Here is a 26,313-nt window from a genome sequence, read left to right on the forward strand (position 1 = left end):
CTTCTTGATTCTCTCAATTTAAGAATAGTACTAGTTAATGCTTACTGAGTATCTACTGTATGCCAACTTCTATGCTAAATATTTTAGAAACATGGTCTCATGTAATCCTCATAGTAAATCTATAAAATACATACTATTATTATCCTCATTTTACAGACAGAGAACCTGAAGTACAGAAGAAATTTTCCCCAGGTCATATGGCCAATAAATTGTGGAGCAGGGATTTAAACCCAAGTCTATTTAGAGGGTGTGTGCTATTAGCTCCTATACAATGATGTAAACCATGTTCGTTTGTACATTTTCTCGTCATTCTTTTGCCGACTATCATGCTTTTAGCCACATTTCCATGGTGGTGTCTCGCCCTAAAATTAGCTCTACTCCCCACAATTCCATCTATCATTCATTCATTCATCCATTCCACAAATACTCACATTCTGTGACAGGCACTACGCCACAAGGAAGAATGTAGCATTAATGACAGTACCTACCACGATGGGTTATTGTGAGAATTAAATAAACTACACAAAGGTTTTGAACAGTACATGGCACATATTAAGCATTCAATAATGCTGCCCTTGAAGAGTTTACAGATTTACTGAATACCAGGCAAACCACCCAGCACGTTATTTATATTATTTCATCCCCACAACAAACTCTAGAGGAAGGTACTATTTTTTATGTCATTTTACAAGTGAAGAAAGGTAGGCTAAGATTAAATTGCTCAGATAGTAAATGGTGGATCCAGGATTCGGCCCCAAGCTTTTTCACTCCAAAGCCCTTGTTTTTAATCCCTATGCTACAGTCTCTAGTCTAGTGAAGGAAACAGATAAATAAATTAAAAAGCAACAATACAGAGCAGTAAGTTCCATAATCAAAGGATACGCACAGGGTATATACTGGAAATCAAGGGAAGGACATCGAATCCAGATTAGGTACATTGCCGAAAACTTCCTGGAAGATTATGCCTGATTTGAGTCCCAAAGACAGAAGTCATTTCAAGTGGAAAGCAGAATAGATGGCTCTGAACAAGAGAAAATATGACCCTAGAGATGTCATATAGCTCCCATAAAATGAGGAAGGTAATACTTCCTTATAGGGTTGGCTGTTATAAAAATCAAATGAGATGATAAGTATTAAGTATTCAAAATGGCATCAGGGACATAAGCCCTTAAAACTCAGATGATTCATTCCATAGAGCTAAAACATAGAGTTTATTGCAAGGAAACAGCAGAGGATTAACTAATTAAAGGATTTTAAGCAGGTGACTAGCAGGGTGCAGATGAGACCTTTAGAGAGCTCTAAAATAAAATCCCAGCGCTTAGCACATAATGGATACTCAAGAAATATTTCTAGAATGTTATACAACATAGCCATATCATGGGTCAAATTAAAATACAGCAAAACACAAAGAAGAAAAGTGATGACATGATTTTCTTTCTAATTGACATTAAATATCAACTGTGGCAGCCAGCCTCCACACCAATAATCCCTGACACTGGGTTATTTACACCCTTGTGAAGACCCATTCTATACTGTACCAGGGTTAGTCTGTCTGGTCAATAGCATATGGCAGAAGCGATGGCATGTCACTTCTGAATTAGCTTATAAAAAATGTGCAGTTTCATCTCCGGCTCCCGGAAGTCCCATGGAGAGAGGTCCATGTGGCAAAGAAAAGAAGCCTCTGGCTAACAACCAGTGAAGAAGTAAGGCCTACCAACAACCATGTGAGTGAACTTGAAGGCAGATTCTCCAGCTCCAGCAAAGCCCTAACCTGACTGCAACCTTAGTTAAGAACTTGAGGGTCTCTCCTGAGAGAACAAGAGCCAAAACCACACAGCAAAGCCACTCCCATATTTCTGACCTTCAGAAACTTGTAAGATAGCACACTTTAGTTATTTTAAGTTGCTACATCTTGGGGTAATTCTTGACACAGCAAATAGATAATACAGCAAATGGTTTTTTCAAAGACTACAAAGAAAATATTTAGTGGAATACTTAACTTTTGAAAATTATGTATTTATATCTATATTGTATCCAGGACTCAGAAAGCAGTTTTTCTTTCAGACTCAGGCAAGCTGTCTCATTTCATTACTTAGCTACTGAAATTAACTGCCAGCATAATCACTTTTTGGACAACACTTCACTCTGTTTTGCCACTTGATTTTGTGATATAAACCAGACTTTATCAGCAAGATTAGAATAAATCCCACTGAGTAAATAATATGGATAGAAAAAGCAGAAGCTATAAGTCTACTCTACATATTTCATGATGTTAATTATGAAATTAACTATTAGAATAATTTCTAAAAGCAAGCATGAACTTTGGAATTCCAGAGAGTCAAGAACTTAAAGGCTATCAAGTTGAGGTGTTCCTAAGAGATTGTAATTATCCAAGTAAGCACAAGGTCTCTAGTGCTAGTAGATAAATTAATAATAGAAGTGGAAGGCAGGAATTGCTATTGTTTTCTGGATATTTTGAGGAATATTATTAGACCTGCATTACAGGAAATGTTTTTGTACTATCCTAAGCCAAATCATTAGAAGATAATTTTGCCTTGCAAAAGGAACTTGAATAGAAAATAGATAATCTATGGCTGGCCTTGACCTTTCTGACAGTTCTTTCCCATTTTACTTTACTACTTTTTTAATATTGATATTCCTCAGGATGCTCTTCCCAATATATATGCTGGCTGAGCCATTATCCTGGCTTTAATTATAGCTATTCTACTCCTAAATCTGCTTTCTGACTAAAGCTTCTCATTCAAGTTCCAGATCCATGATTTCCAACTAGATATCTCAGCCCTCCAGATGGATATGTGGCAAACCCATCAAATATTCACATGTTCAAACATTAACATGAACTCATTATCCTCATCACCAATCAGCTATGACTCCTTCAATATCCTCTGTAGTTAACTGTGTTATCAACCACCTAACCACTGACAGTACATACAAATCTTAGAATTATCCTTACTTCCATCCAGGCTCCTAATCTTTGGAGGTTCATACTTTTACTTTTAAGGTATTTATATCTTTATATTTAAAACCGGTATGTTGTAAACAGCACAGAGTTGGGTCTTTGGTTTTTTTTTTTTTTCAAATATTTTATTTATTTTTGAGACAGAGAGAGACAGAGCATGAGTGGGGAAGGGGCAGAGAGAGAGAGAAACACAGAATCTGAAGCAGGTTCCAGGCTCTGAGCTGTCAGCACAGAGCCCGACGCGGGGCTCGAACTCACAGACTGTGAAATCGTGACCTGAGCTGAAGTCGGACGCTTAACCGACTGAGCCACCCAGGCCCCCCAGGTCTTTGTTTTTTAACCACTTTGACAATCTTTGACTTTTAATTGGGGGTGCTGACACCATTTATATTTAATGCAATTATTGCTAATGGTTAGTTTAAATACTACATCTATTTGTCCCATCATCTTCTTTTTCCCTTCTTGAAAAGGTACAAAAGCAAATCAATGGAAAAAGGATTGGCTTTACAACAAATAGTGCTGAAAAAATGAATATCCGGATATAAGCCAAAATAATAGAACCTTGACTTAAATCCTAAACCTTGTACAAAAATAAAATAAAAATGGGGTACTAGGCTAGAACATGCAACATGGAATTGTGAATTCCAGTGCCATGGGTATAGAGATTACTTAAAAAAATAATCTTTAAAAAAGTTTTTTAAAAGCTAAAAATGAATCATGCACTTACATATAAAATGTGAAGCTATAAAACTTTTTAAAAAGGCATAGGGGAAAACCTTTGGGATCTTAGACTCGATACCACAAGCATGATCTACGAAAGAAAAATTGGTAAGTAGGACTTCATCAAAATTAAAATCTTTTGCTATGAGAAAGACCACAGAAGAGGATGAAAAAAGAAGCTACAGACTAGGAGAAATTATTTGTAAGCCACCTCCCTAGTAAAAGACTCGTACCTAATATATAAAGAATTTGTAAAACTCAATGATAATAAAACAATCCAACTAGAAAATGGGCAGATAATGAAGAGACCTTTTAGTAAAGAGGAAATACAGATCACAAATAATCATAGGAAAAGATATTCAATATCATTAGCCATCATCCTAATAGGAAATGTAAATTAGAACCTCAGTGAGCTCTCCCTATACTATCAGAATGGCTCAAATAAAAAAAATGGTGACAATACCAAATGATGGCAAGGAGGCAGAGAAACTGGAACCTTCATGTATTGCTGGTGGGGATTTAAAATGGTACAACCACTCTGGAAAATACTTTGGCAGTCTCATTAAACAACACACACAATAACCATACAATTCTGCAATTATACTCTGGGTATTTATCCCAAAGTAATGAAAACTCAAGTTCATATAAAACCTATGCACTAATGTTCAAAGCAGCTTTTACTTGTGATAGCTAGAAACTGGAATCAGGCCAGATATTCTTCAATATGAGTATGGTTAAAAAAAACTGTTGTACATTCAGGGGTGCCTCGGTGGCTCAGTCCGTTAAATGCATGACTCCTGGTTTTGACTCAGGTCATGATTTCACAGTTTGTGAGTTCAAGCCCCACATTGGACTCTGTGCTGACAGTGTGGAGCCTGCTTGGGGTTCTCTCTCTCCCTCTCTCTCTCTGACCCTCCACCATTTGCACTCTGTGTCTCTCAAAATAAACTTGAAAAACAAAAGTAAAAAAAAAAACAAAACTGTAGTACATTCATACTATGAAATACTAGTCAGCAATTAAAAGGCATTAACTATTGATAAATGCAGTATCTTAAATGCATCTCTAGAAAATTAGGCTGAGTGGGGAAAAAAAAACCATAATCCTAAAACGGTAATTGTATTTGATTCCATTTATATTACATTCTGAAATTAAAAAATTTTAGAAATAGAAGGCAGACTAATAGTGACCAGGGGTTAGGGACAGGCATGAGGGGCTATAGGGATGTGGGTTTAGTTCCCTGTATGATACAAGCGTTCAGTATCTTGACTGTGGTGGTAGATATATGAACCTACACACATTGTTCCCAGGTCAGGCTGCCAGATGTGTCTTAGTTGGGGGTGTGTGGTGGAGGTGGGTGGGTAAAATATTCTTTACTGGTGTTCCTCTATGGTCCTGCTGTCTCTAAGGCAAGGAAGGGAAGTCTTGGGACAGGCTACCTGTTGTGGCTGTGTCCATTCTGCTGGTTCCATTTGCCGCACGAAGTCTCCTGATGGGGCAAGGGGATCTTAGGAGTCTTGGGCTTGTGGTAACAGTACCTGAAGCAAAATGTCTGATGCTATTTCAGGACTCTGCTAACAGAGCAACGGTATAATAATGTGTCTATTACAAAAATCTCCTTTGTGGGTCATGTGGGTGGCTCAGTCAGTTAAGCGACTCACTTCAGCTCGGGTCATGATCTCACGGTTCGTGAGTATAAGCCCCGTGTAGGGCTCTATACTGACAGCTCAGAGCCTGAAGCATGCTTCAGATTCAGTGTCTCCCTCTCTCTCTCTGCCCCTCCCCCACTCCCTCTCTCTCAAGAATAAACATCTAAATAAATAAATAAATAAATGAATAAATAAAATCTTTTTCATTATTTATACTGAATCCCAAAACACATTCAAAGTTGAGTTCTTAACCTTTGAAGTTTCAATTTATAGTGTTATCAAATACAAAGTATTATTATTGAAAAGATTATTTCTTCTAATTATCAATATTTTAAGAACATATTTTCATGTAACCTTTAAATAAATATGAAGGTAACAGATTAAAGTTTTAAGATATGCTCCTTCTCAAGAAGAAACTAGTTCAAATCTGAATAAAATAAACTATCCACATCTCTAGTTCAGCTGAAAATTTTCTCAAAGATATCAGTGTTTTATAATGCAGAGCATATCTACTGAAAGACATTTTAATTAACAGGGAAACAGCTTTATAAAATAAGAATTAAGCCTTGATAGTGTTTCTGACTAATAATTTTAAATAGTTTATTTTAAATAAAGTCTGTCTTCTGTAGCATACTTATTAAGGCTCATTTGGCGGCAAAAATTCCCTGATCAGACTCATCTCCAGCACCTTTACTGCTTTGAGAAAGTCCCTGAAAAAGCCTTCTCTGTATTAGAAAGCAAGGCAGCAGAATCTCAACTCTCTTCTTCAGACAGTATATATCTTAGACAAGAATTTCATTGCTTCTAACTAATCATTGTTTTTAAATTTATAAAATAGTGACTATAAAATGACTTTAAGTGCTTTAAATCATCAAAGTACCTTTTCCTATTTTCTAATTAATCTAGGTGTACTTTTATAAACAGAAAAACACATGAGTATTTTTTTAAAAAAGATTGAAGTCTAAAAAGTTAATCTATTCCTAAGAGGCTATATTTTAGAGATGTCAATAGCTTACATTTAAATGTATGTTCGTGTCAGAAATTAGCTTATTTTTCATATTGTTTAAAATGGACAGTGACTAAAATCATTTTGAGAAATTTATGGTAAGACATAATTTAAAAGATACAGTGGAAATGTTATTATCTAATAGCACATTAAAAAAAAAAAGCACTGTTCCCTTCTAGACTTCAAAGAGAATTATTGTTTGATTTCAACTATGTAAGTATACTAGCAAAGACTTAAATTAAACCTAGATCTTGGGGCACCTGTCTGGCCCAGTCCATGGACTTGGGGTTGTGAGTTCAAGCACCACACTGGGTGTAGAGATCTTAAAAATAAAATCTTAAGAAACAAACAAACAAACAAACAAACAAACCTAGAACCTAAGTGTTCACTGATGGGTGAATGGATAAAGAAAATGTGCTATATATATAAGATTCAGCCATAAAAAAGAAGAAAATCTTGCCGTTTGTTGACAGTTCAGAGGGACCTTGAGGGCATTATGCTAAGTGAAGTCAGAGAAAAACAAATACAGTATGGTCTCACTTATATGTGGAACTTAAAAAACATCCAACACTGAGTACAGAGAATAGATGTGAATGCCAGAGGGGCAGAGGGGTGGGCAAAATGGGTAAAAGGGGTCAAAAGATCCAAAATTCCAGTTATGAAATAAGTAAGTTATAAGGAGGTAATGATATAATATACAGCATGGTAACCACAGTTAATTATACCGTACTGTATAGTTTGAAAGTTGCTAAGATAGTAAATCTTAAAAGTCCTCATCACAAGAAAAATTTTGCCACTATGTATGGCAATAAATGTTAACTATACTTTTTGTGGTAATCATTTCACAATATACACAAATACTGAATCATTATAGTGTACACCTAAAAATATAATGTTTATGTCATTTATATCTCAATAAAAAAGCTTTCACACAGCAAAGGAGACAATCAACAATACTAAAAGGCAACCAACAGAATGGGAGGAGATATTTGCAAATAACATATAAAGAATTAATATCCAAAATTTATAAAAAACTTTTCAAACTCAACACCCAAAAAATAAATAATCCAGTGAAGAAATGGGGAGAAGACATGAATAGACATTCTTCCAAGGACATCATACAGATGGCCAACAGACAGGGAAATGTAAATCAAAACTATAATGAGATATCACTTCACACCTGTCAGAATGGCTAAAATCAACAACACAAGAAACAACACGTGTTGGCAAGGAGGTGGAGAAAAGAGGACCTCTCTTGCACTGCTGATGGGAATGCAAACTGGTGCACCACTCTAGAAAACAGTATGGAGGTTCCTCAAAAAGGTAAAAGCAGAACTACCCTGTGATCCAGCAAAGGATACAAAAATACTAATTCATAGGGATATACGCACCCCAATGTTTACAGCAGCATTATCTATAATAGCCAAGATACTGAAGTAGCCAAGTGTCCATCAACTGATGAATGGATAAAGAGGTGGCATGCGCGTGCACACACACACACACGCGCGCGCGCACACACATATATAGTGGAATATTACTCAACCATCAAAAAGAACGAAATCTTGGGGTATCTGGGTGGCTCAGTCAGTTGAGCGTGTGACTTTAGCTCAGGTCATGATCTTGCAGTTTGTGAGTTCAAGCCCCACATTGGGCTCTGCACTAACAGTGTGGAGCCTGCTTGGGATTCTCTCTCTCCCTCTCTCTCTGCCCTTGTCCCACTCTTTCTCTCTCTCTCTCTCTCAAAATAAATAACTAAACTTTAAAAAAAAGGGGGGGGGAGAATTAACATCTTGCTATGTGCAACAACATGGATGGAGCCAGAGAGTATAAGGCTAAATCAAGTAAGTTGGTCAGAGAAGGACAAACACTGTATGATTTTACTCATGTGCAGAATTTAAGAAACAAAACAAACGAGCAAAGGGGGAAATACAAAGAGAGAGACAAACCAAGAAATAGACTCTTTTAATTACAGAGAACAAACTGATAGTTACCAGAAGGGAGGGGGATGAGGGGATGGGTTAAACAGGTGATGGGGATTAAGGAGTACACTTGCTGTGATGAGCACTGAGTAATGTATGGAAGTGCTGAATCACTATATTGTACACCTAAACTATTACTACACTGTATGTTAACTGGAATTTAAATTTAATATATATATTTTATAAAAACTAGAAAAATTATAGACAGTTGATTTATTAGAATAGTAGAGTTATGCTCCCTTTTCTCTAATTTTTTCTATTTCTCTTATTATTGCTCTTTAAGAGCCTTAATAATATCTCTCCTACATTATAAATAATAAATTTATTCCTAGGAAGAATTATTGAAAAGCCAGTCTCATGGAATGATGTCATGTGTGTCTAGCAAATGGAGTTGTGTCAGAGAAAAGTGAAGTCACGGTTCCAAGAACGAGAGTAGGGCTTGGTAACGGTTACGTGTCAGAGCACAAGAGTAAGGAAAAGAGTTGGCTCCTTGAAGGACTGACACAATGCCAAGAATCTAAAGGTGAATCCACAATTAGGATACCATGTGATGATAAAAGACAACGGTAATGTAAGTAGATCCCAGACTGGAGCATATGTAGGACAGGTAATTAACAGAGGTCAAGGAAGTCAACTGACATAGGCTGTCAGATGTTGCTGTTACCAGGGAAACTGAACCCAGGAGAAAATTCAGTCCTGAGGTAGTAAGGTGCTAGTCAAAGCAACAAAGAGTAAAAGACAAATCTGATAACTGCAAAGAGAGGCAGAAATCAGGGTGGGGTCTGACTTGAAATCAACTATAGACCTGGAGCTCCTTTTAATGAAAGACAGGACTCTCCTAAAAGGATTTAGTTTCAAGAACCCTGATGAGTAGCCAAAACTAAGCCAATCCCAGTTTATAAGGTATCACACAAAACAAAAATCAGAAGTAGGTATGTGGAATTTTATCAAATTGAAACACTACTTAGAAATTTCCAGTTGCCATGAAAATTTTGGTTACGTGAACCTGGTGAGTGAATTATTTAAGATGAGGCTGGAAATACAAACTGGGGAGGGCATTTTTAAAGACTGGTTCATTCCTTCACTTCTTTCAAGTCTTTGTTCAAATGTCCCTTTATCAACAAGCCCTTCCTAGGACTCTCTCTATAGAACACCTTGCTTTTCCTCCTAAATGTATTTTTCTTCAGAGACCTTACCACCATTTGACCAATTATATAATTATTTGTTGATTGCCCATCTCCCCCAAATAAATATAAGGTCAGGAATTTTTTTTTCCTCTGCTGTAATCCTAGTACCTGGAAGAGTACACAACTGGCATTCCGTAAATATTTGCTATTGAATAAACAAATAGCAGACCCAAGATCAAACACAACATAAAAAGGAAAAATAATTTAAAATAATTTAAATGTCCCTATCCTATTTCCCTATCTATATAGCCAGGACAACAATCTAGTAACTGTTTTTTGGTCTGGCTGAAGCAGTCCACTTTTAACTAAAAAACAACAACAAAAAGCTGGGCTTTGAAAGGGGCCCTATTGTAGAGTCAGTCCTTCCGGTCTTTTGTTTCTAACCTTTCCTAGGCAGCACTGGTGACATCTGGGTATGGATAGGAAACTCTCAAGTTTTCCAAGAATGTGAAATCAGTTGATTAAAATAATCACACCAACAAACCAATAAAAGAAGTGACCATGGAAATTTTGTTCTGCAAAAGGATTAGTAGTGGTTTAGAATCTTATTAATTCTTCCATATACCTTGAGTATCAGTATCTGTTAAAAGAGCCAGTCTCTCTGAATTCTAGTTAAGAGTAAAACATCTGCATAAATGCTTAAATATGTTTCCACTATTAAGTGTATTTGCAATCGTGTTCACAGAGCTAGATCTTAAAAATCTGTCATTTGAAAGCAAAAAAAAAAAAAAAAAAAAAAAGGAAAAAAAAATCTAAATTAGGTGCACTCATTTTTAAAGGCCAAAACTTAAAAAAAAAAATGAAAATATTAATTTGGGTATCAAAAACTGTGAACCAGGGGCACCTAGCTGCCTCAGCCAGTAGAGCCTATGTGACTGTTGATATCAGGGTTGTGGGTTTAAGCCCTACAATGGATGTGGAGCCCTACTTTAAAACAAACAAAATTGCAAACCACTTTTAAGTTAAGAGGAAAAATGATATTCTTGTTCAGATCCTTTTCCCATTTTTCTGAATGGATTAATTTTGGGTTTTTTTTTTCTACTAAGTAAACTGTATACCCAACATGGAGTTGAACTCACAACCCAGAGATTAAGAGTAGCATGCTCCACTGACTGAACCAGCCAGGTGCCTCTCATTAGTTTTAATCTTATATAAAGTGCAATATGATAAACTGACATTTTCTTCCTACTCTATGTGTTCTTGTAGCCAAACTATTTAGTCAAATGTACCTTTTCCTTCAAAACTGTAGACTTCATATAATACTTTACTACTCTTTTAAGTGCACCCAATTTTTTCCCAGAAATTTATGGAGGCTTTTATTTTTAATGGAGTCATTTTTTCATTTAAATTCTTGATCTAGTTGGAATTTATTTTGTTTGGTATAAAGAATAAGTTAAAGTCCACTTTTTTTTTTTTTTAAATTGCTTCCCTGATGACCCATTAAGCATTTCTAAAATATTTGTATTTTTCTTACTGATTTAAAGTACTAATATTATATTTCCCCACATGCATGCCTATTTCTGGGCTCAAATTCACTCGTAACTAAAGAAATGCAAATTAAACAAGATACCACTTTTAACCTATTAATTTATGAAGGGTTTAAAAGTCTCATAATAATCTGGCTTAGAGGAGGATGTGGGGAAATACTGATAGGAATATGAATGGGAAACAAGGACAAATATTTTTAGAAGTAAAACTGCTAGGTTATACTATGTGTATACATAGTATACATAATATATTATAGTATATAATATATATGTATTTAGCATGTGTATATATATTATTACACACATACACACATAAATATAATCCACATACACTATACATATATATACACCATTTTATTCAAGACATTCACTGAAAATCTATTGGGATTTTTAGTGGAATAACATTAAACTTTTAGATTTGTCCCAGTAAAACTGCATGTCACATATTTAGGTATTCTTTTATGGCCTTCATTACAGTTTTGGGTCTTTTGTTTTCATCTAGATCTTGTTCTTTCCCTATTACATTTATTCTTAAGGTATTTTATACTATTTACTGTTTTAAGCAGAATCTTTTTTCCATTACATTTTCCAGTTGATTAGTGCTCATACAGAATTATCTTATTTAATGAGAGTGACACCAGTTAATCAAAAAAGCTAAGGAATCATTTTTAAAGGATACATATGTATTTTAAAACATTTTACTTGAATTTTCAAAAATGTATAACATATATTCATTAAAAAATTCTCCTTATGTAGGGTCAAAGTTCTTTTTTTAGGTAGAGTTTCAAGTTGTTTCTCTCCTATGAATCACATAAGCAATGCTTGTCTATGATTTTCACTATGCATAGAGTAAGGACATAAAGACTCTTGCAAGGCAATCTGAGAACTACAGAATCAATCCTTCTAGTTTCTTATGGCATCCCTATGAACCTTTTACAGATGTATACATCTAACTCAACGATGTATTTTCAGCAACTTGCCTCTGAGTCACTCAAAAGCACTGACCTTGGTTTTCCTAAAACGCAATTTCATTAGTGGGAACAAAAAACCTCAGGTGTATCAAAGAGCAGCTTTCTGGCCACAAGTATTTATTTAGCTTTTCAGGAGCATCCTAAAAGAGCAATTCTTCCCTTTCTCCATTTCAGTAATGGATAAAGTCAACAAATGCTTACTGAAATATAACTCAACTACTTGGATTTCTGATAATAAACAGTGCTAGAAAATGTTCAATTATTGTTCACAGAAAACGTCTGTTCTAATTATTTGGAAGAAAGAGAAATATTTCCTTCCCCTATATAAAATCTGGCACTTTTTCCATTTCCAACATTTTTTATAAAAAATCAACATGGGGTGCCTGGGTGGCCCAGTCAGTTGAGCGTCCAACTCTTGATTTTGGCTCAGGTCATGATCTCAGGGTTGTGAGTCAAGCCCTATGTCAGGCTCTGTACTGAGCATGAAGTGTGTTTAATTCTCTTTCTCTCCCCCTCTGCCCCTCTCCCCTGCTTGCCCTCTCTCTGAATGAATGAATAAAATCAATATAGGTGAAGCTAAAAGTGAAAGATGGTTGCAGTATGATTTTAATCTAATCTAAGAGATTAAATCTATCATAATTTTAGACTATAGTGTTTCCCCAAAAAGGCTATATAGCAAAGAAGGATTTTCTCTGCTTAACATTCACCTAAGCTATGAACCAAGGTTCCTATTTTATGTCAATAAGAAAAAAAAAAAAAAACATGATTAGATATCTCTAATTTGACAAAGAAGTACAAGGAACTGGGCTGGGTATTTAATGGTGAGGATCTGGTTTCTAGTTCTGGCTTCATCATTCTCCATTATTTAATCACTTTCATAATTTTAGACAAATCACAACTTCTCTGATTTTCAGTTTTTTGGAGACAATAATATATGTTCTTTCTACCATTCAAAATTTGTATGAAGATTAAATTAGAAATGTAAGGTCTGGAAAGGATTTTAAAGATCTAGTTCAGTATTTTTTTATAAATGTATAATAGAGAAGTTAAACTATTTGCTCAATGTCACACTAATTTTTAGTAGCACAGCTGGGATTACAAATCTAGGTCCCTTAACATCTAGATTTTTTTTTTACACTATATCTACCTGCTTCTAAAGTAGGTAAAAGACTTTTGAAAACACCAACCAACCTATGACCTTATTTGAGTGCATTTTATGACCAAATTAAACCCTTATGCCCCAAAGCATACATTGTATGTGATGAATTAACTTCTCTCCTAGAAATTTAGAGTGGAACTAATTATGTAGGATCCTTGAAAAAACTGGGAAAATCATCACTCAAATAATTTTATGTGTTTTTGGCTGCAAAAGACAACATTACTACCAGGCATGACTCTAGCCTTCAGGACTTAAAATTTAAAACTTTTATTCAGCTTAAAGGCTACCCTTCTTTAGATATCATCTCCTCTGAAGGCCGTTTAACTGACTTGGTCGACTCTCATCTCTACTCTGTATAAATATCTACTATTATACTCTGTATTGCAGTTACTATTATACTCTGTATTGCAGTCTTAAAAGGAAGACAAACTAAGTACTATGGAAGTATAGAAAACCAATTTATGAAATTGAGAGGTCTCCAAAAAATATGTGATAGGATTTTAAGAGGCAGCAATGAAGGAGTGGGGATCAGGCTGAGATAGGAAAAAAGAAAGAAGGGACAACTCAAAAGTTGGCAGTGATACATATGTTTACTCAAGTTTTAAGTCTTACACCACAAACAACATTCCTGCTCCTCTTAATTTCCTTCCCCTGTTTGCTTGAACCTACTTCAACCACCATTTCCATCTACTGTTACTTTGCTATAAATCATTATTCATCACCCTTTACATCTTTCTTCTATTTCCACCCAACACTATAAGCAGGTTCAACCCTCTGAACTTGGGTAGATGACTCATGCTCCAGTAAAGAGTAACAAAAAGTACTAAGTGTCTGCAATAATGATAGAAAGGTAAACCACTTTCAAATGATATCAACACACTTACAGTAATACTAAATTGGTATAGAATTTAATAAGTTTTCTTGTTAGGTTAAGAGATCTTTTTATATAAAATGAATATACTTCATTGTCATAAATTATAAATGTTCATTACTCAAATTGAAAGTTTTGCTCATGTCTGAACTTAAATAAAAATTTTATCATAATAGCCTTCAGAAGGCTCCAAAATGAGAAAAACTTTGGCTTTTTTAGTAAGTGTATATTTGAGGGGTGCCTGGGTGGCTCAGTCTGTTAAGCGTCCAACTCTTGATTTCAACTCAGGTCATGATCTGAAGGTTCCTAGGATGGAGCCTTGCCCATCAGGCTCTGGGCTCTGAGCTGACAGCACAGAGTCTGCTTGGGATTTGCTCTCTCCCTGTCTCTCTCTCCTCCTCTGGTAGCACGTACATACATACTCTGTCTCTCAAAATAAAAAAAATAAAACATTTTTAAAAATAGGTGTAAATTTGATATGGAAGAGAACATTGAAGAGTCACATATCATCACAATAAACATCTGATGCATTCAAAACAAGTTTAGAGTATTTTTCTTACATTTTAAAATTTCACTGTTCCACACTTTATTTTGAACTTGAACTTTATTTCAGTTTAAGTTTCACATACTCTCCTGTCCAATTGTTTTCATACACCTCATATTCAATGTTATTTTAGGCATAACTCCAATTATGACCATCAAAACTTTTAATAAGAAAATACTTTAAAGTTGTGATCAATTTTATAGTAAGAACATGGCATCTTATTCGTGCTTTGGAAAGAAAAACCTTTTAAAGATGAATGCTACAGAAATACAAAGGAAAGTCTTTGTTCAACGTTAAATCTTTACAGCATAACAACATGTTAACAAAATTCTTATATTATGAGACTCTTGGTGTAAGCAAAGAATATTTCTTGTACATATTTCTTGTATAACCTGTTTCAAAATTAGATATCCTTAAACATAAAGAATGAAAAGTGACTCCTTGATTTGTTATGCCTGAGAGTGAAAAAACCCAATCTAGTAGCTTAAGTATTCACAGTATTTAAAGAATCAGAATCGGGTATAGAAGCAGGAAGAGACCTCTGAGCAGTCCAGCTCCCTCAATTTACAGCCAAGTAGCCAAAATCTTAGGAAGGTCAAATGACTGTGTAACAAGCTTCTCTGTTCTTTGCCTGTCCTCTTTATACAACACTTTCACATTTCCCTATTCAAAATTTAAAAAATTACAGATTTACATTCTATTGCCTACATACACACTTCTGTACTTCGTTCATAAGGAACCTGCACTAGCATCTAATAGTCTTTTTTCCTTCTAGTCTATCCATAGAGAAAAATTTTCAAAATATTTCTGAGATTTCCAGATATTTCAGAGAAATGGCCTGCAGGACTTGCTACTCCTTCAATTCTTTTTTTTTTTTTTTTAATTTTTTTTTCAACATTTTTTATTTATTTTTGGGACAGAGAGAGACAGAGCATGAACAGGGGAGGGGCAGAGAGAGAGGGAGACACAGAATCGGAAACAGGCTCCAGGCTCGGAGCCATCAGCCCAGAGCCTGACGCGGGGCTCGAACTCACAGACCGTGAGATCGTGACCTGGCTGAAGTCGGACGCTTAACCGACTGCGCCACCCAGGCGCCCCAGCTACTCCTTCAATTCTTAAGATCTGTGGTCTCTTATGTGTTTTTAGTCACAGTTTTATTTGAGAATATCATCAAAACCATGGACCTAGTCCTCGGGGGAATTAATTAAACAGTAGTTTTAGATATGTCAAGGTCTTCAGGTAGAGATCCCTTACACTAGACTACCAAAATAGCCTCAGCATTAAACCAAATTACCACATATATTTGGACTATATTAATCTACCAAACCAACATACAGTATGTTTCTCAGAACCACAATTTGACATCAGGTGCTTTTCTTGAATTGAAATGAAGGCCAACGAGAATTGGTGTATGTTCTGCCACTAGAAAACAATCAGCAGTGGTCATTTAATTGTTCATGGTAAAGATTCACAATGTATTTCTGAGACAAAGCAAAAGAAAAGTTTCTCCCTTGACACACGGGAATGTTTTCCTTCATTAAATAGAAGCGACATAATCCACTATGATTTCCTTTTCTCCCTTGCATCAAATGCAGCAACTTCCCTTAGCCTAGATTTTTCTAACATCATCATTTCATATTCTGCCCTTCCTACCCTTCTCTCTTCCTGCTAATACTTGCCTTTTATTCTTTTACTAACATTTTATGAATTTGTGTGTTAAAGATTTTTTTTACCTTTTGCAAACACTGTAGTGTTCAAAATGAATAATTTGTAGAATGAAAATGATGAATGTATACAATAATTTCACATATCTCATATTCAAACTTTGTAACTGTTCTATACACTCTTTTTAAACTTTTAAAGTTTAGGTATAATTTACATATAATAAAACACTAAAATCTTAATGTTTATTTTCATCCGTTTTAAAATCAGCAGGAGCTTTAAATTCTTTTTGGAAGCAAGAAGGGTAATATATGAATAAATAGTTGATTCACTCATGAGCTGATCTGTGACAGGCTGGCAGAGGGAAAACAGAAAAGGGTAGGACTAAAAATCAGAAGACAAGATAAGACATTATAACAATCATACAGATAAGAGTAACAAGCTTAGCCCAGAAAGGTGGAAGTGAGTGATCTTGCAATAAAGCCCAAGAAAACAGGCTTGATGAAAACAAAGAGAAAGTAAGAATGGATGAGGAGCACACTTGACACACTATTTGTTTATAGTGGGTGTCTAATAAAGCTTTGTTTATTCTTTCAACAAACATTATTATGAATGTTTTGAAACATTTTGAAATGTTTTTTCATTTTCAAAATGCCTATTTTGAAACAAGTCAGATTTGTTGCCTCCTCAAAGTCACAGTTGCGGCAGAAATTTAGTCAAGAACTCAGAAGTTACCCAAACCCTTACGCTTCTAATAGTTAACTACCAGAATACTCTCTCTCACCCCGAAGAAAAATTAGTTACAAAACTAACTGATTTATACCACTATTGTAGTGAATCAAACATCTACTTTATAGGCTGGGTGGTTATTTAATTGGCTTCTTGATAAAATTAAAGTTTGAAAGTGATGACTTGCATAATGAGATTCACTACATCTCAAATAGGTGGCACATGTTATTTCTCCCCCGGAGAAAACCTCACACAAAAAACGAGTTGATTCACAGACTTAACCTTCAGAAGTATACAAATCTCGTATTAAAATAACAGTTTGGCCTGAAGCTATCAAATACAAAGTACATATTAAATACACTCAATTCTCTATATTTATTTAACTCCCTTTGCAAGGAGTTACTATGTATTTATCAAATCTTAATCTAAAGAATTATCAAGGTATCTAATTTCACTTTGGTTCCTTAGAAGTCAACATAAATATCTCGAAAAATCTAGCATTTGATGATCTTCCCTGAAGCAGACAGCCCCTCTGCTGTTGTTCTTTTTTCTGAACAGAAACACCTTTCAACAAAATTAAAGTTTACTGATATGATTCATTCATCAACAAACATGTGAGTATCTACTAAGGGTCAAACACTACATAAAAATTAGAAATGCAAACATATACTAATACACTGATAACAAAAAGCTTAATTCACAAATAGTGATCTATAAGCAAAATAACTCAAACAAGAAATGAACAGTTATGTGAATAAGTCTTGTAAATAACATCAATATGTAGAAGAATATTCCAATATAGAATTAACACAATTTTTAACTCTTTGAGTAAATGCCATATTCAAAATGAAAGCAGAAGTAAACAAGGTCAGGGCATATGACTGCTTATTATTTCATTATTTAATGATGACTAAAGAGATAATCAAAGTAATAGATTACTAAGACACTATAACAGAAAAATTTTCTCCAATAAGACTACAAGCTTATTGGGCGCCTGGGTGGTTCAGTCGGTTAAGCATCATCTTGGTTTCAGCTGAGGTCATGATCTTACATCGTGAGATGGAGCCCTGCGTTGGGCTCTGTGCTGACAGTGTGGAGCCTGCTTGGGATTCTGTCTCTCCCTCTCTCTCTCTCTCTGTCCCTCCCTTGCTTGCTCCCCCTCTCTCCCTCTCTCTCAAAATAAATAAATAAACGTTAAAAAAAAAAAAAAGAATACAGCTTATCAACTACGTATCTTGTTACTATTCACCTGCTTCTTATATGAACACACACAGGCTAACTCTTTTCCATATCAATGCAATACACAAAGAATTTAACCCTTTAACATTTAAATTTATCAATTATAAATAATACTCATTTTTTGGTGTCACTTTATTATAAATTTCCCAGTCAAAACAATAAAAAAAATAATTCAGGCAGGATTCATCAACAAACAAAAGTTGCTAAACTTAATTTTATAATTAAAAGCGTATTAAAACATATTATTGCAACATATTACTTTCAAATTAGTTAAGTAATTCAGGAAGGAAAAACAAATCACTCATAAATTCCCTAAATTTTCAAAATTGATACTTGGAAAGAGTTTTGCCCCAAACTGAACCAAACTAGAAAATATCAACAGTCAGCGTACCTGGGTAGCTCAGTCAGTTAAGCGTCCTACTTTGGCTCAGGTCTTGATCTCACAGACCCATGAGTTTGAGCCCTAACAGTAAGATGGAGCCCAGCATAGCTCACTGCTGTCAGTGAAAAGCCTGATTCAGATTTTCTGTCCTCCTCTCTCTCTCTCCCCCAGCCCGTGCTAATGTAAATAATAAAAACATTAAAAAAAAAAAAAAAAGAAGAAGAAAGAAAGAAAATAGCAACAGTAAAACATAACTGGATCTTAGCCTTTTCTGAAAAATGGTAATTTAGAACAAAAAACCAAGTATGTGTCCAAAGGTTGTGTGGTATCTTCGATCCTGAAGGAAATATCCTCTATATTCAATGACCCCCATCCTGCACATACTTTATTCCTCCAATTTCTTTGGACTTTAAAAAATGAGTATCCTTCAAATACAAATATATTCAGAAACAACTCATAGGAGCTTTTAAATGAAGTCAAAATCTGAACCATATTCCAATACAGTCAAAGTCATATTAAGAGGGGTAAGGTGTGGGCTAAGGGTAAGGAAAATAAAATTATGAACCTAAAATTTAGCCAAGTAGTATAACTTTTATTCTCCAAAACTTACTTCAATCAATTTAAGGAAGAAAAAAAGTTCATTTAAAAAGATGTAATTTAGCTCTGTGTGTAAAGAAGATTAATACCACACCAAATGTGAACATCCTTGAATGTATTCTTGGGGAAAGTGGTAATTTAAAAATTGAAAGTGTTCTAAAATATTAACTTAATTTTATGGGAAAGAGGAAAGAATGTTAGAAGATTCCGTCATCAAAAATAAAAGAGATTCAGGATTGGAGCCACTCACAATCACACCAATTAAATCTTGAGGAACAATTATGGCAAAGAGAAGGCAAGACTGGCAAAACCACCACTGGGCAGTCAAGTCCTTTTTATCCCTAAAGATTAAATTTCTCCTAAACACTTTTTTTAATGCTATATTAAGACACCACAAACAATTTAAATTTATAAGTATACACTCCTATACATTTCTTGAAAACAAAGTCACATTCCAAACACAAAAGCAATCAAATAAGAGAAAAACAGGTTTAATACTGATTTCTTTCTTAATTTTTACTACCAAATACAAAGAAATAAAAGAAAGGAAAGAAAGAAAACTCTTTGTGAGGTGGCTAGCATCCCAGAAGGCATTTCTGCATAAAAAGAGTTAAAGGGCAAAGGCTCAGCGAAACAGCCAGTGACCATTTGCAAACCTCCTAGGTATATTCCCAGCAGACACATTATCAGATTAAAGGAACTGCAAACAAACGGCTGAAACCTTTCTTTGTCCAAGCCCAGCCTCTTCTTCCTGTGATGTCATATTACAAATCTAGCGAGCCTTTCTTTTCCACTTCAGAGAAAGCCCATCTCACAATACATCTGGCAACGGAGGAAAGGCTTCAATTCAGCAAGAGCTAACACGCTTAGGAATTTATTTCGGAAACTTTAAAGACTCTTCTGCTTACTACCGTCTGGAATCCACTTCAGGAATACCAAAAAGGAAAACCTTATTTAAAAGGAGCAAGAAGTAAGTGAGACCAAACTGGGAATGTTTAAGTCTCTGAAACTCTGCACTGAAAAGCAAAAAAGATTGCTAACTTTAGCTTAAATATTCTGGAGCATAAAGAAACAGTTCTGAAATATTCACTTTGCCTACTGAAATGCAAGTTTACCAGAAGAGTAGTTTTATTCCTGTTTCAAAACACCGCTTTTCTTTAAATTTATAATCTAACAGGCTGGCTTCACTGACTACATTTCTTTTTAAAGTTGTTCGTGGGCTACCTAAACCCTGGATTCACGGATTTTCTGGAAATCAGAAAATGAGAGTATTTTCCTGTTGAAGAACCAAGTGGAAAATTTACAACAACGAATTTCATGTTTCCTGTCGAGATTTCGAAGAAAAAGGAAATATTTACAAAATCACCCAAAGATACAAGGAATTTGCAAATACTCCAGAGGTTATAAAGTGGTCACAATCTGAATACCAAAGAAAACTGCGGCAGACCAAAGGATTTAACACTGTAAACTGGACGTGCCTTTATAATGGTAAGCAATAACAGCTCCCAATGCTACTATGATGACTCCTTTAAGTACACTTTGTATGGCTGCATGTTTAGTATGGTATTTGTGCTTGGGTTAATATCTAACTGTGTTGCCATATACATTTTCATCTGCACCCTCAAAGTGCGAAATGAAACTACAACATACATGATTAACTTGGCAATGTCAGACTTGCTTTTCGTTTTTACTTTACCCTTCAGGATTTTTTACTTTGCAACCCAGAATTGGCCATTTGGAGATCAACTCTGTAAAATTTCAGTGATGCTATTCTATACCAACATGTATGGAAGCATTCTGTTCTTAACCTGTATTAGTGTCGATCGGTTTCTGGCAATCGTCTACCCATTTAAGTCAAAGACTCTAAGAACCAAACGAAATGCAAAAATCGTGTGTATTGCTGTGTGGCTAACTGTGATAGGAGGAAGTGCACCAGCAGTTTTTTTTCAGTCTACCCACTCTCAGGGTAACAATGCCTCAGAAGCCTGCTTTGAAAAATTTCCAGAAGCCACATGGAAAACGTATCTTTCAAGGATTGTAATTTTCATCGAAATAGTAGGATTTTTTATTCCTCTAATTTTAAATGTAACTTGTTCTAGTATGGTGCTAAGAACTTTAAATAAACCTGTTACATTAAGTAGAAGCAAAATAAACAAAACTAAAGTTTTAAAAATGATTTTTGTACATTTGGTCATATTCTGCTTCTGTTTCGTGCCTTACAACATCAATCTTATTTTATATTCTCTTATGAGAACACAAACATTTGTTAATTGCTCAGCAGTGACAGCAGTAAGGACTATGTACCCAATCACTCTCTGCATTGCTGTTTCAAACTGTTGCTTTGACCCTATAGTTTACTACTTCACATCGGACACGATTCAGAATTCAATAAAAATGAAAAACTGGTCTACTAGGAGAAGTGACTTTAGATTCTCTGAAGTTCACAGCACAGAGAACTTTATTCAACATAACCTACAGACCTTAAAAAGTAAGATATTTGACCATGAATCTACAATATAAGCTGCCTGAAATAAAACCGCTGGGACTTCACTGGGCACCTCTAAGTTCCTTCAACTGTGAAAAGTGTTTTCTTGGACAACTATTTCTCCGCCTTTGAAAGAAAATAAACATGTGGACATTTTAAAGTTATTAGTATAAAAAATTGTATTCAATGTGTTAACCATTAAAATGTATTCTATTCTGTATACATACCACTTTATTTTTCTGAGCCAGTTTGATCTGTTCCTTCCTCTTCATTAAAAAAATCCCTAAAAAAGTTGCTCGAAGTCTAAAAGTGACTATGATTTCAATCATGTGGTGACCATGTGCACTGTCTGAATTTCTTAGCAATTTTAAACTAAACAAAGTATAACATTAAATGTTTTAAAGTATTTAATATTTTTATTCAACATATATCTAATTTCTATTTCGATTTGAAGTGAAATAACTAATCATGTTTCTTGAACTGTAACATAAATGAGAAAGGAGAGTAATTTCAAAGAGTGTTTGGGGAGTGTTTTTGAAAAAACAGCTAAAAATGTCTTCTGTAGACTAACAACACACTAACGCTATTTGGGGATCTCTAACAGTTACACTTCCAGATAATATTTAGGATTTTGTCTTTGTAGGAAATTCATAAGAAGCATATGCTATCTCACTATATAGTATAATATGCTTTCAAATTGTTATTTTGATCCATTCACTGGATATAATAGCACTCAATTTCAAAATAATATACATCACCAAAATTGAGAGGGAAGAAACTAACAAAATTGTTGTTTTGCTAAGTCCATTAAGAAAATACTACTTGGAGGTACATTTTAAAGGCAAATTTATGTCATAATAAGTAACTTGTATATTAAGTATTTTAAGTCAGAAACACCACAGATAGTAAGATAGTGAAATACAAGACTCGGCACTTAGAAAGTGATAAATAAATATATTACTTCCCTTCCCTCTTGACCATTTAAAGCCAAATATTGAACAGATGAAAATATTATTTCCAGTAGGCAAAGTGTTATTGTATGTCAATATAATTTATAAAGTAAAAACATAGATCCATAGGCAAAATGTTATTGTACGTCAATATAATTTATAAAGTAATATAGTTCCTTACGTACAAAGCAGGAAAACTACAGGGCCAAATTACTCAGTACAACTACATTCCATTTTCTTAAAGAAAAGGTATCGATTTGAGCTATAATTTAGATATGAAGCACCAACTACACTAAAACTTTTTCATTTTCCAACATATTTTTTTTCTTTCAAATTCAAGCAGTTCTCCAAAGTTAACTAAAAAAGAATACTTTTTATTTGAGAAAAATGCACATAATTAAATTCAGCATTCAGTCTACTTTTTACACTTAATCTTTCACATCCTGAATACAACTTTGGAAAAATACCCTTAAAATTTAAATTTGATTTTTGCTCTTCTCTGGGTTTGGGCTACAATGATTTCAGACAAATCATTGTCACTTGCTAAATAAGTAATCCATTTTCAATAAAATAACAGTGGGAGATTTTCTTTAGGTAGCCATGGTTTCCTTTAGATAAACCAAAAGCAAAACAAATCCTTAATGTCTTCAATTGGTCCTGTAGTACCTCTATTTGATATCACTCTTCAGAAAATAAATAGACCTAGTACTCTTGAAAAACAACTAGTGACTTAAAGATGTGGAACAAAGGGCAGGGAGGTTGTAACAGATTTCTCAGAAATTTTCTTGGCTGAAAGGTCTTGTGGGCAAGACCTCAAAGCATGGCTATTAGTTTAAAATACAAGCAAAAGAGTGATTAGATATTTGTTGTTTCTGTGATTACTGGAGAAATTTTTGTAACCCTCTTGTCAAGGGAAAGATGAATCAAAGTTTTGTAGGATTTTTCGCAAAGTAATACCTAACAGATAAAAATATTAGTTTTCTTATCAACAACTTCAAATCCTGGGTAAATCTCAACTACATGGAGAGAAAGCGTACTAAAGTTATTTTCCTTTTGTTAGCACTACACTGGTAAATTACATATTCTGAGAGTTTTCTCTTTTCCCTTTCTCCAAAAAACCTGTATTACTACAACTCTGAGAATTTTACTTTTTGTTACTCTAAGGTAACAGTGCCAAGCCCTCTCTCCCAAAGAACTGTACCCACTGTTTTCAACATCTCTATAAAAGAGTAGATGATTTAATCTTCTGTTCTACATTAATGCCCTTCAAAGGAACAGAAAATGAGAACATTTTTAAGGTGTAGAAAACAGCTCCCCAGGATCCTAATGATTGGTTCTAAACTCAGAAATGGCCTTTCCAGAGAAAATAACAACTAAATAACTAGTTTACCAAAAGAATGTACAAAAATATATACATAGTAAAAATAACATTCATTCAAAATATTTAAAGAAACAGAAGACATTACTTTATCAAGGAGTTTTGACTTTATATTCTACACTCAAGATACTGAAAGTATCTTATATCTACACTTAAGATACTGAAAGTAAATTTAAGGTATAAATCTAAATTACAGATACTGGTATTTAAAGATTAATCACTCAGTTGAGGAATATAAAATGGAACATCAGCTAACTTCACATCCCCAACTGAGAAACATTTAATTCATGACTCATATCTAGCTGGCAAAGTCTGAAGCAATTGTTTTTTGGTTCTATAATTTTGGATCCCCAATGAATGAACCAGATACTTGAGACTTCTGTCAATATATTAAGTTACTATTGCCTAACAGAATCTTTACTACCTCCCAACACCCTAACTTTTTTAGTGCTTGCATGTCAATCCAACCCCAGATGCAAGTAAGGGAAGATGTAACTTGGTGTTCTTAGTTGTGAATAAGTATATAGAAAATTTTATAAACAATGCTTACTAGTGGATGAATCTTAAGGCAATCCTAAGATACAATGTTTTTTAAAAAGCCCTTTTGGGCTGGAAATCAAATTATCCACTTATAACATATTTCCAAGTAAAAGGGACTAATGGACAAACTTAAGGACCCAAAGTGTATTTGAAAAGACTAGAGTACTTAATGGTTGACAATGTTACTTAATTAGCAACATTTTCTACAGATCAACATATATACATCCTCCTACAATCACTAATTCTCAAATACCTATTTAATCTTTCTCTTTAGCCTTTGTGCCTGATATCTACTACAGATTTTCTGACAGTCAATTTTATAAGAGTACAAAGAATCATCAGTTAAACGTGGCAATAGATCAGGATAATAAGAGTATGAAATTAAGTTCAGGCCAACTTCACCATTAAGCCTTCCCCTTTCCTCCTGCTCTAAAAAAAGATTTATTCCAATAAATCTTTAAAAGGGTATAAAATTAACTCTCATCACAGTGATTTAAAGTGCTGAAAGTGGTCACAAAGTCAGAATCTACGACACAGGACCCCAAAAGTAGAGATAATTCATGATTTTAATAATCATTTTCAAACTTAAACCTTGCCTTACTCATATAGAGTCAACTAATAATTTTTGAAAATGATTAAAATTTAAGTAAAGAGTTAGAAAGTGGAAAAATATGTGTTATATACTTAAAGCCAAGTTACAGTTAAAAGCCATAGGGTGATAGTGCTAGTTCTGTTACTTTCCCATCAGAATGATTCCTGGTAAATTTGCAACTTAAAACTGAGAGAACCTGTAGGTCATTTGATACAACTACTTCACTTTAGGTTAAGGAAACTGAAGAATTAAAAGGTTAAGTAACTTGCATAAGGTCACAGAAAGGTACACTAAGATTAAGAACTTGGATTTCCTGTTTGTTTTTGACTCATCTATTTCTTTAATGGTGGCAAGGGAAGTAGCACATGGAAAGGCCCTGTGGTCTGGTATACTGAAAGAACTAAAAATCAAAGTGGCTGTAGATATAGGGCTGAGACCTTACATGTACTTATAGGCCATAATAAAATCTGAGGAAATGTGGAAAAAGCCCTGAAGGATTTCCCATTTAGGAGAGACAGGATCAGATATGCATTTCAACAAGATTCCTCTGATTAGAGGGTAGAGATGCATTTGTCTTCAACAAAAAGAAAAACAATCACAATAAGAGATAAATTTATTCGGTTTAAACTTAAAGAGTTGTTACCCTTTATTTTAATTATGTTTTTTACCTTATTAAAATGGTAAGAAATATTAAAATCATTTGAAATGATAGTGATGAAAGATGGGAAGAATATTTTAATGCCATCATTTTGCAAAATTAAATGAGCAGCCCTTGTGGAGAAACTGATACATATTCATACACTGTTCACGGGAATACAAAATGGCTTGATCTTTATGGATGGGAATGTGGCAATATCTCACACATCTCTCTCTCTCTCTCTCTCTCTCTCTCTCTCTCACACACACACACACACACACACACACACTCTCTCTCTCTCTCTCTCTCTCTCTCTCTCTCTCTCTCTCTCTCACCCTTTGAGCCAGCATTCTCACTTCTAGGTATTTACCCTGAAGACATAATTTCAATAATGTAAAAATATATATGTACAAGGTACAGCACTATTTGAAATTATAAATATTGGTAACTACTACAAGTCCAAGCATAGAAGACTAGTTGAATAAAACTGTAGCACATATACAATGTAGTACCATGCAGCTGTAATGAAGAATAAGAAAGAGCTCTATGAACTGATATGGAGAGATTTCCA

The 26,313-nt window shown here is 34.4% G+C and overlaps 2 protein-coding genes across 2 annotated transcripts in view; one reads left to right on the top strand and one right to left on the bottom strand.

The window, feature by feature from the left end:
• The window catches only part of RB1 (RB transcriptional corepressor 1), a 170,176-nt gene that overhangs the window by 36,512 nt on the left and 107,351 nt on the right, over nt 1-26,313 (bottom strand). The gene's annotated exons all lie outside the window — the stretch shown is intronic.
• On the top strand, nt 19,352-22,087 carry LPAR6 (lysophosphatidic acid receptor 6). Its single transcript, XM_007085404.3, has 2 exons — nt 19,352-20,130; nt 20,370-22,087. Exon 2 carries the CDS (start codon nt 20,646-20,648, stop codon nt 21,678-21,680), a length of 1,035 nt encoding a protein of 344 aa, XP_007085466.1. The 5' UTR covers nt 19,352-20,130; nt 20,370-20,645; the 3' UTR covers nt 21,681-22,087.

The sequence above is a fragment of the Panthera tigris genome, chromosome A1, assembly GCF_018350195.1.
Source record: "Panthera tigris isolate Pti1 chromosome A1, P.tigris_Pti1_mat1.1, whole genome shotgun sequence".
NCBI classification, from domain to species: Eukaryota; Metazoa; Chordata; class Mammalia; order Carnivora; family Felidae; genus Panthera; species Panthera tigris.